The 15,418-nt window shown below is 40.7% G+C and overlaps 1 protein-coding gene across 4 annotated transcripts in view; it reads left to right on the top strand.

The window, feature by feature from the left end:
- trpm7 (transient receptor potential cation channel, subfamily M, member 7) overlaps positions 1–15,418 on the top strand; it is an 80,690-nt gene that overhangs the window by 45,599 nt on the left and 19,673 nt on the right. For 3 of the 4 annotated variants that reach the window (XM_036564614.1, XM_036564613.1, XM_036564611.1), the window contains exons 9-20: positions 640–763; positions 1,077–1,149; positions 3,282–3,382; positions 4,326–4,460; positions 5,978–6,031; positions 6,189–6,329; positions 7,150–7,281; positions 7,492–7,769; positions 8,281–8,509; positions 9,597–9,749; positions 12,555–12,698; positions 15,238–15,366. In XM_036564614.1, the coding sequence (XP_036420507.1) occupies positions 640–763; positions 1,077–1,149; positions 3,282–3,382; positions 4,326–4,460; positions 5,978–6,031; positions 6,189–6,329; positions 7,150–7,281; positions 7,492–7,769; positions 8,281–8,509; positions 9,597–9,749; positions 12,555–12,698; positions 15,238–15,366 (1,693 nt within the window). The remainder of the gene's footprint in view (positions 1–639; positions 764–1,076; positions 1,150–3,281; positions 3,383–4,325; positions 4,461–5,977; positions 6,032–6,188; positions 6,330–7,149; positions 7,282–7,491; positions 7,770–8,280; positions 8,510–9,596; positions 9,750–12,554; positions 12,699–15,237; positions 15,367–15,418) is intronic. The other variant, XM_036564612.1, reaches the window with a different exon arrangement.

Raw genomic sequence — 15,418 nt, 5'->3', positions numbered from 1 at the left:
AGAAAATCCAATGTTATTGCGCAGCTGAAGCTTAGTGCTAGGTAGTTGCTAAGGTTAGTGTTTGTTAGGGGGTTGCCAAGTGTTTGCTAGTTGTTGTGAAAAATGAATGGGACTCTGTGGGAGGAAAGAGGGATGAAAAACGACAGGTAGAGGAGTGCGGGGCAGCATGGCTGTGGAGTAGAGCTTGGGAACGAAAACCGTACGTCGGATCAAAAAGCTATAGAAGCACACCATTCCCAAACAGACAGAACGTTCTGGAGTTGGAACGTTGTCGATATCTTAAAAACTGCAGGACGTATTAGCAGATAAAAATATGTAAAAGATAAAGAGTATAAATCAGATAACAACAGTGTTGTGCATTGCAATCACTAATTAGTAAAATAACAGTAAAAAATTATTATGAACACCAGTCCTCCAAATGTAAACAACAGATATGATGCGTAGATATTCATCAAAGTAAAAATGGTCAGACGTGTCCAGTATAGTGCAGTAAATATATGGTAAACCTGTTGCAATGCAGTAACTGCATGCAGGCCTTCTGGGTAAATGTGTGTTTGGAGTGTGTGTGGCATTTTAACATTGATTCCTGTGACTGAGACTGGACAGACGTGAATGTTGCGTGTGTATTTGACCCCGCAGTAGCCTTCCGGACGGCGTCGAGACTGACATCATAGCCACGATCAAAAAAACCTTCAACTTGAGTCAGAATGACGCCGTCCATCTGTTCCAGACTCTGATGGAGTGCATGAAGAACAAAGAGCTGGTAACACACACCCACACCCACACACACACACACACACGCATAACACAACCACTTCCAGTTTATAGTAGAGATGCTCTCTGATATTTCGTATCAGAATCTGATGAGATCAGGTTGATTTATCTAATATGTAACATACAGACATACTGTTTTTTTTTTACACAGTAACACATAATGCACTAATATATTTAATTTTTTTTATTTCTGAACCTCACACACTTTATGCAAATCTAGTAAACAATATATAATATTATGTATAATCTGCTCTGTTTGCATCTAACTGTTTTTCTGTGTGTCTCCTTTATAATAATGTAAGATAACTGTGTTCCACGTCGGCTCAGAGGAGCATCAGGATATTGATGTGGCTATTCTGAAGGCTCTGCTGAAAGGTAATGGGGTTTGATTTATCAGCTAATTAAATTATTTTGCCTCCTTTTGTTACTCTTGTTATCCACCATTTTTTAAATGGAGTATCGCCCCCTACACTTCCTGTAGTGTATTACAGTCTGTCAGAATGACTATGTGGATCATATAAAGTCAACAACTCTGTATTAAAAAACATAGCAAAGAGAACTCTCTGTTGTGTGTGTTTCTAAATGAATCCCTGTGTATTTCTGTTTTATTTGCGATGCTGTATGCGTATAGGATACATGTGTGAGCTATTTTGGGGTGATAAAGGAAACCCCAGACCCCCTCTTTAAAGTGCCTCTTTAAAATCTGCAGTGTTCCCAGAAGAGGAAGCAGAGCCAGCGCTCTGTGGGGTGGGTCACAGACCGGCCTTTCCTCACTGCCCAAACTGTCCACACTGTCACTCCAGCCTCTCAGACCTCAAAGCTTTCAAATTAACCCAGCAGTGATCAGATTTTCACAGTACATTAGCCTCAAACCATGTGGAGCTGTACTTCTGTATAGACAGCAGTGGAGCTGGTCAATATGAGCAGTATTACGTCACAACTAAATTACGTTATGTGAGTTTCCATGCACTTAATAATAAACTCACAGAATAAAATGTGACGTAAACGTATTGTAAAACTCAAACTTCATGCTGCAACTTTTTTTTTTAAAAACATCGACCCACTTTACCTGAAAATGTGAACATGCATCATCTAGAAGATGAAGAATATTTAAATCCTTCATTTAGTCGAGAATGTAGTTGGTTTTAGCATCGCTCCAAAAGTGTTTTGCTGCATCTCATGGCAGTGCTGCTCGCTTATTTCTGGTACCGCCATCTGTTTTCACACATGCGCAGACTGAGAAATCCGAAAGAAATCAGAGTAAGACTTCACATGCTCTGAGAAATCTGATTACTGAGCTAAAACTTATCATAAATATAATGGCTCACCATGTATTAGGGCTAAAACATTTGGGGAAAATGTGTAATTACAATTTTTTTGAGTGATATTACAATTGTTATTTCAGTGCAATTATTTTTTTGTAAATTACACTCCTGGGGTCATATTACAGAAACATCTTAACTCTGAAATCTGGTCTGTTTAGTCACCATGACGACTTCAGTACGGACTGAATTTAGGACTGTAGCTGTTACAGTATAACAGTTCCTAACTTCATAATCTTATCATTAACTCCAGATAAGAAAACAATATTACACAAACATCCTAACTAGACTAAATCTCCTAAATTCTGTCCTAACTTTAGGATGAACCCCAACAGGGTCCTCACTTCTGTTTAAGCATCAGTTTCTATGGTTTTTAGGCAGCTTTGTCAGGCAGCATAGTTCATTACTAGCATAATGATACTATATTTATTTATACTGTAAAACGCTGCTTTCACTGTGGGATGATTTTGTTTCCTAACTCTGCATTTTAAAAATCTCAGACACTGCAGACATGATCTTCCCCATCACCTCTTATTACCTCATGTGTTAATGTTGATGATAAAATATTACAGTGATGGTGGTGTATAATGAGGAGACAGAGCTGAACGTGTGTCTGAATATTAGCAGGAATAACGTTAGCGCACTCGGCTAAAACGTTTGGGAAATGGAGACTGAAACTGGGGAGCGGCGATCGTCTGATAAACAGCAGGGGGTGCTCACAGTATTCACAACTTAGAGTTTGTCACTCTAGTTTTTTTTTACATTAGTAACAGCAGCAGTAACTCACATTTTTAACATTATTTTGATTGTGTTTATGTTTCAGCTGTGTGTGGTTGGTTGCTAGGCAACAGGGATGACAAGCTGATTTTTGACTTTGTGTAGGTTAAGATTTCCTGACTGGAGATAAGATGCTACAAGATAAGCTTCTGTAATTCGTATTTGTGAAAAATTGTATCTTGACCTCTCAGATCTTTGGACTAAAAGAGAGGAAGTTTCTGTAATACGGCCCCAGATTTCTAGAACATTACTGTCACAATATGGACTGTAAACAGTGTCCATTGTGTGTCCCTCAGGGCGGCCGCGGTCCTGCGAAGGTGACAGATAAGTCACTGGGCCGTTATAGACGAACAGCTTTAGCTTACAGTACCAACAGCACCTGTGTCACGTCCGTGTTTGTGTGTGCAGGCACTGACGCATCTGCCTTTGACCAGCTGGTGCTGACACTGGCGTGGAACAGAGTGGACATCGCCAAAGATCACGTGTTTGTTTATGGACAGAAGTTACTGGTGAGTGTTAAACTCTGTCGTCTCTGTTAGAACAGTGGAAATTTAATCTCCCCTCAGGGAGCTCACTGCTGATCTGGACTGTGTTCACTACAAACAACTCGCAGAGGTCAGCCTGGTCAGCGACAGGGGTCACTGCATCGATCTGAAAGTGCCGATTCAACGGCGTCTATTTTGAAAAGACGGAATCAATTACAACAGTTGTTCCCAAAGACTTTCAAAACATTGAGAACATTCAGACATTAATCTTCCATTAATTTCATTTACTAGAACTTAAATAGAACTTTTTTGTTCCCAAAGGGAAATTGTTATGTTACATAGCAAGACATATAATTGCACATAAACGTACATGAATTAAGCAGAAATAAAAATAGAAATAAAAACAAACATAAATTAGGCAGAAATACAAAAAATAGACGTAAGGTCATCAGCCACACAGTCACATAGGCACTTCCCCAAAATGAACGCTTTCTAATAGTCTGTGGTTTTTGATCTTTTATTATAAAAGTTACCACTACACTTTAAACAAGATGGTTCTTCATAGGTTCTTTAATAAAGACAATGGTTCCACATAGAACCATGAACACTCAATGAACTCTCTGCGTGATTAAAGGGTTCTTTGCATGGTGAAATGGTTCTTCAGATTGATAGAAGCTTTTCCTTACTAAAGAGCCCTTGAAGAGCCATCTTTTTTATCCATATGCAAGTATGTGTAAAGAGTGAGAGGGGGTGTGATTGGGAACCACTGAATTACGATAATGTTCAATACAATATATTTGCTTATAATATCATAATCAAAAAATCTGATTTGTATTGTGGTGAAATTACAGATTTTATAATGCATCAAATTGTTTTTTAAAGAATTATAGAAATGTTATCAGATGTAAGTGAATCTTGGTGAATTTCAGTGTGATGGTGGTGATGATGATGAAGTCTGTATGTGTAGGTGGACTCTCTGGAGCAGGCCATGATGGATGCGTTAGTGATGGATCGGGTGGATTTTGTGAAGCTGCTGATAGAGAACGGAGTCAGCATGCACCGATTCCTCACCATCTCGCGGCTAGAAGAGCTTTACAACACGGTACACACACTAACATATTTACATTACAGGACTGCATGCTCTGTGTCCTATACGCCCAACACAGGGAAAAATTATTTTATTTTTCTACTATTTAGTATTAGCCCATTTCACAATGCACTGCAAACCAATCTCCTGCATGCACTGCGCTGTAATGTGCGCTCCAAACCCCCTCCCTCAATGACAGTCTATAGTACAGTGGTTACACCACAATTCTACACAAATAATATCACCAAACTCACTGTGTTTCAGCTGCAGTTCAACCAACATAAACACTGTAAATACTGTAAACAATATAAACACTAAAAACACTGTAAACGCTAGAAACACTATAAACAATATGAACACTGTAAATGCTATAAACACTATAAACAATATGAACACTGTAAATGCTAGAAACACTATAAACAATATGAACACTGTAAATGCTATAAACACTAAAAACACTGTAAATGCTATAAACACTATAAACAATATAAATCTTATTAACACTAAACATTACATTCACTGAACATTATAAATGCTATAAACATTGCAAACATGAACATTATAAATACTATACACAATATAAACACTATGAACGTTATAAACGCTATAAACATTATATAGACTATAAATGCTATAAACAATATAAACACTATAAATACTATAAACACTATAAACCATATAAATGCCATAAACACAATGAACAGTATAAATGCTATAAACACGAACATTATAAACACGAAAACGCTTTAAACGAGAAACACTATGAACGCTATAAACCTTATTAACACTATACACAATATAAACACAAAACACTGTAAAAACTATGAACAGAAACACTATAAACATTATAAATACAATAAACAGTATAAACACTATGAATGTTATAAATGCTATAAACAATATAAACACTATAAATACTATAAACAATATAAATGCTATAAACACTATGAACAGTATAAACACTATCAACATGATGAACATTATAAACACCATAAACACTATAAGCGCTGTAAACACTATAAACACTAAATATATACGCTTTTTATTAAAAAATATTTCAAGTATTACTGCTTTTCAATTTCTACTGTAAATGCAAATATTTTGCTGTTGACTTTTTTGGCATATTTTGAACAAAAAATTGCCATATCGGGTTATAGCAAAATGTTATTTGAAAATGAAAAAAAAACGTAGGCGTTCTCTGGCTCTTTAATATGCCACTTAGTGGTTAAGTTTTACACCCTGATCTATATTAATCACCCAAAAAAACAGTGTATTATTTAGAGCAGTAATATTAAGAACATTAACATAGTATTCTGTCTTTAGCTATCACTTCTTGCACGCCGCTGATGCACACATTTAAGAACAAACCTGATTGATGAACACATTACAGTCCATTAAAATCAAAACAGATTGTTTGTTTTGCTTCTAGACTTTTGACCCATATTGCGTATTATTTCATAACAATGTGTTGATGCCATTTAAAGAGAGGCTGCTTTTAACCCCATGGCCTCTTTCGCTTTCTCTTCTCACAGAAACAATCACCAACGAATCCAAACCTCTTTCAGCTTGTGAGAGACGTGAAACAGGTAGAAGTTTTTTATTCTTTTATTCTTTTCTAAATTATTTTGCTGTGAGATGTTGATGAGGCCTGTTGTTACTCACATTGAACTGTGTTATTGTCTCTTTTTATGGCGATCGCTGATCATTGTGTTGATCATTGTTTTTTTTTTTCCTGTTTTGCAGGGAAACCTCCCTCCTAACTACAAAATCACACTGATTGATGTGGGATTGGTGATTGAGTATCTGATGGGCGGGACTTATCGCTGCAACTACACCCGGAAACGCTTCAGGATCATCTACAACAATCTCCATGGCAACACCCGGGTAAACAGAAACACGCATGTCATTGCTGGCAGACCCAAAGTGTTACTACACACTTCTCTAATCTAGGAATAGCTCAGCCAGTTTACACTGAAGTCCCTGTAGTTACTGAATAATAAGCCTTAGTGTGTAATAAGCCTGGGATTTTAAGGGTTCAAAAAGCATGAGGTAAAATGCTGAGATGTTCAGGAAGAAGGAATTTTTTTCTTTTCACTGAGGCTAAATCTCAAATAACTCCCCTACTCCCTTCTTAGTGCACTACACAGGAAGTAAAATACTACCTCCTGCACCCAGACAGCGCATAATATATCTAACAAACAGTCATTTTGGATTAAGCCACGTGTGCACAGTTCCAGCTGGACAAATTCAGAATTTCATAACTGAAAGTCGAGTCAACATCGATTAATCGCTGATGACGTCATGAATAAAACCACAGGAGAAGGGAGTGCTTTACAAGTAACTTTAAAAATCCATGACGAAGCCAAACTCCACAGGTCAGCAAAGCATAACACGCCCTTTCCAACGAGTCCTGGATCGCACTGCTGGCCTTCGGGAAACTGTAGATACGCACCCCAAAATCTCCCAAATCTGTGTACGACTTAGGCGCATCCTAGGCGGCCATGCAGTGATACTTGCCCGCGGTGGAGGTCTGGAGAGCCAGAGAAATTTAGACTGGCAAAAATAAGAGTAACTTACTCCAAACTCAACAGGATTATCAGGCATTATGCTCCTTCTCCAACTACACAGGACTTTTATTGTACCTTATGCATCTGTCTGTTTGTGCGTGCGTGCGTGCATGTGTGTGTGTGTGTCGTTGCCATAGCGATCAGGTCGTGCCCCCTCCAGTGGTCCTCCTCTGCGGAAAAACCACGAGGCCTTCAGCATCCAGGCTGATAAAAAAGAGAAGACCAGACACAACCACTTCATCAAAACTGCACAGCCATACAAACCAAAGGTAAACAAATAAACAACAGCGTCTGTTTTTAATCCAGATGATCACGTGTTCTGTGTTTGCATATAACTGACCATAATAAAGGCTAATCAGGTTTATTTAGAGGAGTGATGTATCACACCTGTATGCCTTAGCGGCGGGTTTAGTGCCAGTATTAGCAGCGTATTAAGGCAGTGTTTCGCTGAAGTTCTGAGAGTGTGTGTGTGTCCTCAGTTGGAGTCGTCCAGCGATCTGCAGCAGAAGCGCAGCAAGGAGGACATCGTAGATATTGACGATCCAGAGACACGGCGGTTTCCGTACCCGTTTAACGAGCTGCTGGTATGGGCCGTGCTGATGAAGAGGCAGAAGATGAGTCTGTTCTTCTGGCAGCACGGAGAAGAGTCCATGGCCAAAGCTCTGGTGGCCTGCAAGCTCTGCCGCTCCATGTGCTACGAAGCCAAAAAGAGTGACATGGTCGATGACACTTCAGAGGCGCTCAAAGAGTACTCGAAGTGAGTCACATTCACTCAGTCATAGTGAGTCACATACACTCCGTCATAGATAGCAAGTCAGATTCACTTACACCAAATCTTATTAAAAAACAAAGAACCAGATTCACTCAGTCATAGAGGGTCAGATTCACTCTTGCATACATAGCGAATCAGATTCACTTACACAAAAGCAGATTCACTCAGTCATAGTGAGTCAAATTCACTCAGCAGTAGTGAGTCTGATTCAGTCATAGAGAGTCAGATTCACTTGCACCAAACCCAATTCATTCAGTCACAGTGAGTCAAATTCACTCAAACATGATGAACCAGATTTACTCAGTTATACATAGCGAGTCAGATTCACTTACACCAAACCAGATTCACTCAGTCACAGTGAGTCAGATTTACTCACACACAATGACAAGACACCCAACACATGTCTTGGCTGGTCAACTACATTTGGGATGACTGTAAGCTAAACTATGTATTTAACTCTGTCTTTGTGCGTGTGTGTGTGTGTGTGTGTGTTCAGTGAGTTCGGAAGGCTGGCAGTGGATCTGTTGGAGCAGTCGTTTCGTCAGGATGAGACGATGGCAATGAAGCTGCTGACGTATGAGCTGAAGAACTGGAGTAACTCCACGTGTCTGAAGCTGGCCGTATCTTCCCGTCTGCGGCCTTTCGTCGCTCACACCTGCACGCAGATGCTGCTGTCTGACATGTGGATGGGGCGGCTCAACATGCGCAAGAACTCCTGGTACAAGGTACAAAATCACCACCACTTCAGACTGAGCTGTTAAGAGATTCCTACAAGGATTCTAAGCTGACCAGACACTACATACATACATCATCTAAACCGCTTATCCTTCTGGGTCGCGGTGGGGTGCTGGAGCCTATCCCAGCTGTCATTGGGCGGAAGGCAGGATACACCCTGGAGAGGTCGCCAGTCCGTCGAAGCGCAGACAGACAGACACACACACTCACACCTAGGGGCAATTTAGCGTGTCCAGTCAGCCTGACTGCATGTTTTTGGACTGTGGGAGGAAACCCACGCGGACACGGGGAGAACATGCAAACTCCACACAGAAACGACCCTGGTCGCCCGGCCGAGAATCAAACCCAGGCCATTCTTGCTGTGAGGCGACAGCGCTACCCACTGTGCCACTGTGCCGCCCCCCAGACACTACATGACTTTGACAATCTTAGACTTGCTCACTTAACTTACTTACGACCTGTTTTGTGGACAGTGGAATGCACTCTACAAAGTAGTAGTAGCTGGACCTGTGGGACCCACCACAATATTTTGTGGTGCAGGACAGATTTTCAGTGCTGTGCTGAGCAGAGGGGTCACCAGCCCACTGCAGGCGGAAGCGGGACAAAGCACGCATGAAGAGAAATACCGCAAATGAATGAACAGCCTAAATTAAGTAGAATGATCACTAAATCATATATAAACAATATAAAATTTTAACAGTAAAACTGTTAAATGAATGAAGTCGTCCTAAAGAGCTGTGAAGCAGATGATCACGTGAACAACTCGCAGATTCTCGTAGCTCACAGAGATGGAACCTTCGGCCTGTCGGCCACAGCTGCCCAGCTGAACCCCAAAAATAACCGCTCTGTGGTTTAATTCTTGTGTTTGACATATGGCCTCTACAGCGCCACCTAGTGTACTGAAGTAGCAGCTGTTCAGAATTAGAACTGAATGAGGTTGTGATTTTAACAGCAAAATCGCAAACACGATTTTTTTCTCATGATTAATTAATGCTTTTCCAGCATTATTTAATTATAATAATTAAACTAGGCAGACCTAGTTAATTAGTATTGATGCGTGTGTGTGTGTGTGAGTAGGTGATCCTGAGTATCCTGGTGTTTCCTGCAATCCTGGTTCTGGAATATAAGAGCAAAGCTGAGATGGCTCATATCCCTCAGTCTCAGGATGCCCACCAGATGACCATGGAGGACAGCGAGCACAACCTGCAGAACCCTGACGACATACAGATGGTACACAAGCACACACTACGCTTCATTCATGCCCACTGCTCACACGTACTGCCTGACGCTCACTCTCAGTGTTATCATATCCGACACAAACACACAGTGAATCTTATTACACATCTCATACACTTTGTGAAAGGTTAAAGTGACAGTTCAGCAAAAAATCTGATTTTTCCCCTTCTGCTGGATGTCATCCACACAGTCGCCTCAAACCTTGTGAGGTTGTGAAAAATCTCAAATAGACTTGCTTATGTAGTTTCTGACACTGTTAACAATAGGGCTGTCATTGATAGTGTGTCAGTGTGATAATAACATGACTAATGCTTAAGATGTTAACTCATTGTCCTGCACTCTTAAAAAAGATGGTTCTTTAAGGGTTCTTAAGGCAAAGCGTTCTATTTAGGACAATTTGCATGCTTAAAGGGTTCTTTGCACGGTCAAGTTGTTCTTCAGATTGATAGAAAATGTGTTGTACATGGTTCTATATAGCACTAAAAGGGTTCTTTTATTGCTACAACATAAAGCTTGTAAAAGAACCATTTTTGATGCTATATAGAATCACGTACAACACATTCTCCATCAATCTGAAGAACTGTTTAACCATGCAACCCTTTACTCTTACTTGAGTTCATTTTTAATGAAATACTTTTACTTCACTACTTTAATTTTTAATAACGTTACAGAGTAAAAAATAAACTATGAGCGTATCAGCTCAGAAACCTATAGGAACAAAGAGTGGTTAAATTTAAAAGATTCACCAATCAAAAAACAGCAGCTCTGGCAGGAAAAACACTACAGAGATGTCCAGTTTAGTGGAGAAGGACAGAGGAGAACTGAACCAGCACACACGATGAACAGTTTGTGTCCAAACGGTCATCTGTATTCATTTAACATGTACTAAAGAAACCGGCGTTATTATCAGCGGCCAAACACGAAACCTGCTGAGATCCGCTCTCGCAACTCGACTCCAGCCTGAGGGAGCGTTAGCCGAGCTAGCTGATCCAAGCTAAACAGGTACCGTTTCTTTCTTTATAAAGCTTCCAGTTATTAAACTTGAAATCTGTTGCGTGTATTTTATTACAAGTGTCTGTCAGCTGCTTTAGTTAACAGGTGTCGCTCACAGCCCACAGTTTACCATTTATACAGCCTAGTTTAGCTGCTGTGTTGAAGATAAACGGTCATGAACAGAGACAGGAAATCTAGTCTAATACAGGATCTTCATCAGCTCTGAGCAGTGATTCTGTCGCACTGTCATTCTTAAGCTGACTGGCCTGATCTGATCCCTCCCCACCTCCCTGTCCTCTCTTTCTTTCTTTCTCTCCCTCTGTCTCTCTCTCTCTCTCTCTCTCTGTCTGTTCCTCTCTTTCTCTCACTCTGTCTCTCTCTCTTCCTCTCTCTCTTCCTTTCTCTTTCTCTCTTTTTCTCTCTCTCTCTCTCTTTCTCTCTGTCTGTCTCTCTACCTCTCTCTTCCTCTCTCTCTCTCTTCCTCTGTCTCTCTCTCTTCCTCTATCTCTCTCTCTCTGTCTCTGTCTGTCTCTCTACATCTCTCTTCCTCTGTCTCTCTCTCTCTCTCTTCCTCTCTCTCTCTGTCTGTCTCTCTATGTCTCCCTCTCTCTTTCTCTCTCTCTGTCTGCCTTGGTGTTTATCTTTAACTGTGAGAGGCTGTGTAGCTGTTTAACTTTTAAATGCAGTAATAATGTCTGATTCTGTATGAAGTGATCAGCATGATTACTAGTGAAATATATTACAGTAAAAATCAAAGCTGGGTAATTTGCTGATGTTGCTGCTGATTTTAATGGTGTCAATGTTCTGAACTGATATCAGTGAAAATATACAGTGTGAAGGCTGTGAATGTGTTTACTGTCTGTACAGGTTCACACCTATTAACATAAGCTAGAGTCCAGGGAGCTGATGGGCAGCAGGACTCTGCTTAATTATTAAAAAATTCCATCTGATAATAAGGTTACTTTCTAAGAAAATCATGTAAATTGCAGTGTGCATAAAATAATGGAATTATGTCTTTTCTTTGTTTTTTTAATTACCAAATACTGACCTTGTATTTTTTCTGTTTTAATAATTACAGATGGCTGGACAGAAATCTAGCCATTGTTTATTTATGTTATTATTATTATTATTATTATTAAAAAAAAATTTATCAGACACAAAAATATCAACCTCCCTGCCCCACCAAGAAAACAAAAAAAAAACATACATGGTATCGGCATTATTTACCTACTCTCTAAGTACTGGCATCAACATCAGCCATTAAAAAACCCATATCGGTCGACCCCTAGAGCTCAACTGACTGTTTATATTCTATTAATGGTATGTACGCTCGTTGGTTGCGATATATATATATATATATATATATATATATATGCTCATTGGTTGGAACGTGCAGACACTGTTACTCAATGGACGTCTGTGTTCATGCAAACTGTGTTTACCCTGTGAAGATCATGTTTAGGATTCAAAATGAAAGCAGATCTTTTATTTATGGTCACACTGGAACAAATAAAATGCAATTAACTATTAGTTGTGATGAACTAGACAAAATAAAAACTAACAGCCCTATTAAATATAAACAAAGATGTGTGATGATTTAGGCATGCGGGTAAACTTCTGATACTTGTTAGCTACATTAGCCTCGTAGCTCCAGCGCTAAAGCTAAAGAAGCAAATGGCAGACACGAAACACATCGTGGCTGAGGGGCTAAATTTGTGGTGAGAAGGGGAAACTGCGAGATTGAGATTTTTTGCTTTAATAATACACTTTTAAGTGTTCGTAATGTTTATTGTGTGTGTTTATTAGGATGTGTTTAAGGAGGCCCATATGAATGAGCACACAGAGGTGAAGAATGAAACGGAGGTTCTGACACGCTCGCGCCGTTTGCCAATCACACGAAAGTTCTATGCCTTCTACCACGCCCCCATCGTCAAGTTCTGGACCAACACGGTGAGCTTGAGCTGATTGTTTATTGTATCAGGAATCGCTGACAGATTTCAGAGGCCGTCAATGTGGACAATTTAAATGCCAGCAAACACACTGTCCGCGGCTTTAAGATGCACAAGAAATGAAGAATGATCCATCTTCTGTTTTTTTAAAAGAATTTTCTTCAATATTAGTTGTGATACTTGATTAGAATGTTCTATAGTGTTTTCTTTTTTCTGTTACTTTTTTTTCCTTCAACTCTTGTGCCTTCGAAACAGATGAAGCTGTACTGCAGCCGTCTGCCCACACATGAAACATTGGCTTAACAGACTGACACTGTAGTTCCATCAAAGTTCTTAAAAACCAAAAGAAATATACACTATATTGCCTAAAGTATTCACTCACCCATCCAAATCATTTAATTCAGGTGTTCCAGTCACTTCCATGGCCACAGGTGTATAAAACCAAGCACCTAGGCATGCAGACTGCTTCTACAAACATTTGTGAAAGAATGGGTCGCTCTCAGGAGCTCAGTGAATTCCAGCATGGTACTGTGACAGGATGCCACCTGTGCAACAAGTCCAGTCGTGAAATTCCCTCACTACTAAATATTCCACAGTCAACTGTCAGTGGTATTATAACAAAGTGGAAGAGATTGGGAACGACAGCAGCTCAGCCACGAAGTGGTAGTCCACGTAAAATGACAGAGCAGGGTCAGCGGATGCTGAGGCGCATAGTGCGCAGAGGTTGCCAACTTTATGCAGAGTCGATCACTACAGACCTCCAAACGTCATGTGGCCTTCAGATTAGCTGAAGAACAGCGTAGAGAGCTTCATGGAATGGGTTTCCATGGCTGAGCAGCTGCATCCAAGCCTTACATCACCAAGCACAATGCAAAGCATCGAATTCAGTGGTTTAAAGCGCCGCCACTGGACTCTAGAGCAGAGGAGACGTGTTCTCTGGAGTGATGAATCACGCTTCTCTGTCTGGCAGTCCGATGGACGAGGCTGGGTTTAGTGGTTGCCAGGAGAACGGTACTTGTCTGACTGCGTTGTGCCACGTGTAAAGTTTGGTGGTGGGGGGATTATGGTGTGGGGTTGTTTTTCAGGAGTTGGGCTCGGCCCCTTAGTTCCAGTGAAAGGAACTCTTAATGCTTCAGCAGACCAAGAGAATTTGGACAATTTCATGCTCCCAACTTTGTGGTCACTACCAGGAATTGTATTTTTGGTGTACTGGACAAAATCGTTCAAGAAATCTGTGATCAGTTTCAGAAAGCCTAATTACACTGAGCAGCGTTCTCGGCTCTAGAACACACACTGAAGCAGACCTGGCATTTGTTTGTCGTCATTATGGATTTCCCAAAGAGGAGATGAGTACAAAGCTGTCCCTCTTCACACTATGCTGTCAAAAGACATCGGCTTTGATCAACGATTAGTGCTTTTTAAAGCGTCAGATCTGGGTGATAGCCTAGCCTGTAACCTCTTCAAGTTGTTCCTGACTGTGCCGATGAGCAGCACATCATGCTCATGACTGAGCTGCCTGGAGATAGTTAGACCAGTCAGAAACAACCAAACACCTGTGTGCTGTGACATCACAACCATGACTTACTGGCAGTCAGGCAGAAAATGTGGATATTCTGCTCTTCTTGGGTAAAAATACCAGCTTAATTAATATAAGATCATCATAGTTTACCATTGTAAGTCAGAACAATCGCAGTTAGATATTTTCCCAGCTGTTCAGCCTGACACAGCTGGACAACAGGGTTTTGCACAGAGTCTCCACAGCTGGCCGTGCACTGCCTTCCCACGCTCTGAGTGTCTGCAGGCTGTTTTCCAGCAGCTCCAGCTCAGGTGGAAGGTCAGGTGTTAGTGAAGGTGATAGCATCACTGAGAGCTGCTGTCCACACTAACACACACACACACACACACACACACAGTGTTATAGAGGCGGAGCCCTCAGGCAACTACACACACACTTACACACTCCAGTAATCTGCACACTGAGACCTAAACACACACACACACACACACAGATCTGAGAGCTTTTCCCACCAAACAGCAGCAGCACATCTCTCACTGCTGTGTGTGTGTGTGTGTGTGTATTTAACATGAAGTGATAATAAAATGTCTAAAATATCTATCTATCTATCTATCTATCTATCTTATTTTTGATGTAGTATATAAACACTGTTGAACTTTCTGAACATACTGCTCACCCCACAGAACATACACAGAAGCTTAGCAGAAACACCTTGTTTTAAAATAATAGTTATTGTGATGTCACTGAAACCAACACCTTTACACATCTGTCTGTTCAGCCTACAGCAGTTTAGCTCCACCAAATTCAGCAGTTTAGCGTTTTGGTGTACAAGGAGTGTTGCAGCCCGGACTGCTTTCTGAATGAGGCACGATACAGGCAGCCAATCGGGACAGAGCTCATTTACATATATCAGTCTTAAAGCCACAGTAAGAAAAAGCAGCCTGTGTAACTGTAAGGGATAAGGAGAGACTGGAAAACGATCCTGCAGAAATAAATTCTGTGTGTTTTTTCTCTGTTTCTGCAGCTGTTCTATCTGGGTTTCCTGATGCTGTACTCGTACGTGGTTTTGGTGAAGTTGCCACCGTTTCCGTCGCCGCAGGAGTGGGCCGTCATCCTCTACATTTTCACCTCCGCTGTAGAGAAGATCAGAGAGGTGCTACACACACACACACACACACACAATTTTTCAGAAATTCTGCATAATT

The sequence above is a fragment of the Colossoma macropomum genome, unplaced genomic scaffold, assembly GCF_904425465.1.
Source record: "Colossoma macropomum unplaced genomic scaffold, Colossoma_macropomum, whole genome shotgun sequence".
NCBI lineage: Eukaryota > Metazoa > Chordata > Actinopteri > Characiformes > Serrasalmidae > Colossoma > Colossoma macropomum.
This window is presented reverse-complemented; position numbering and strand designations above follow the sequence as displayed.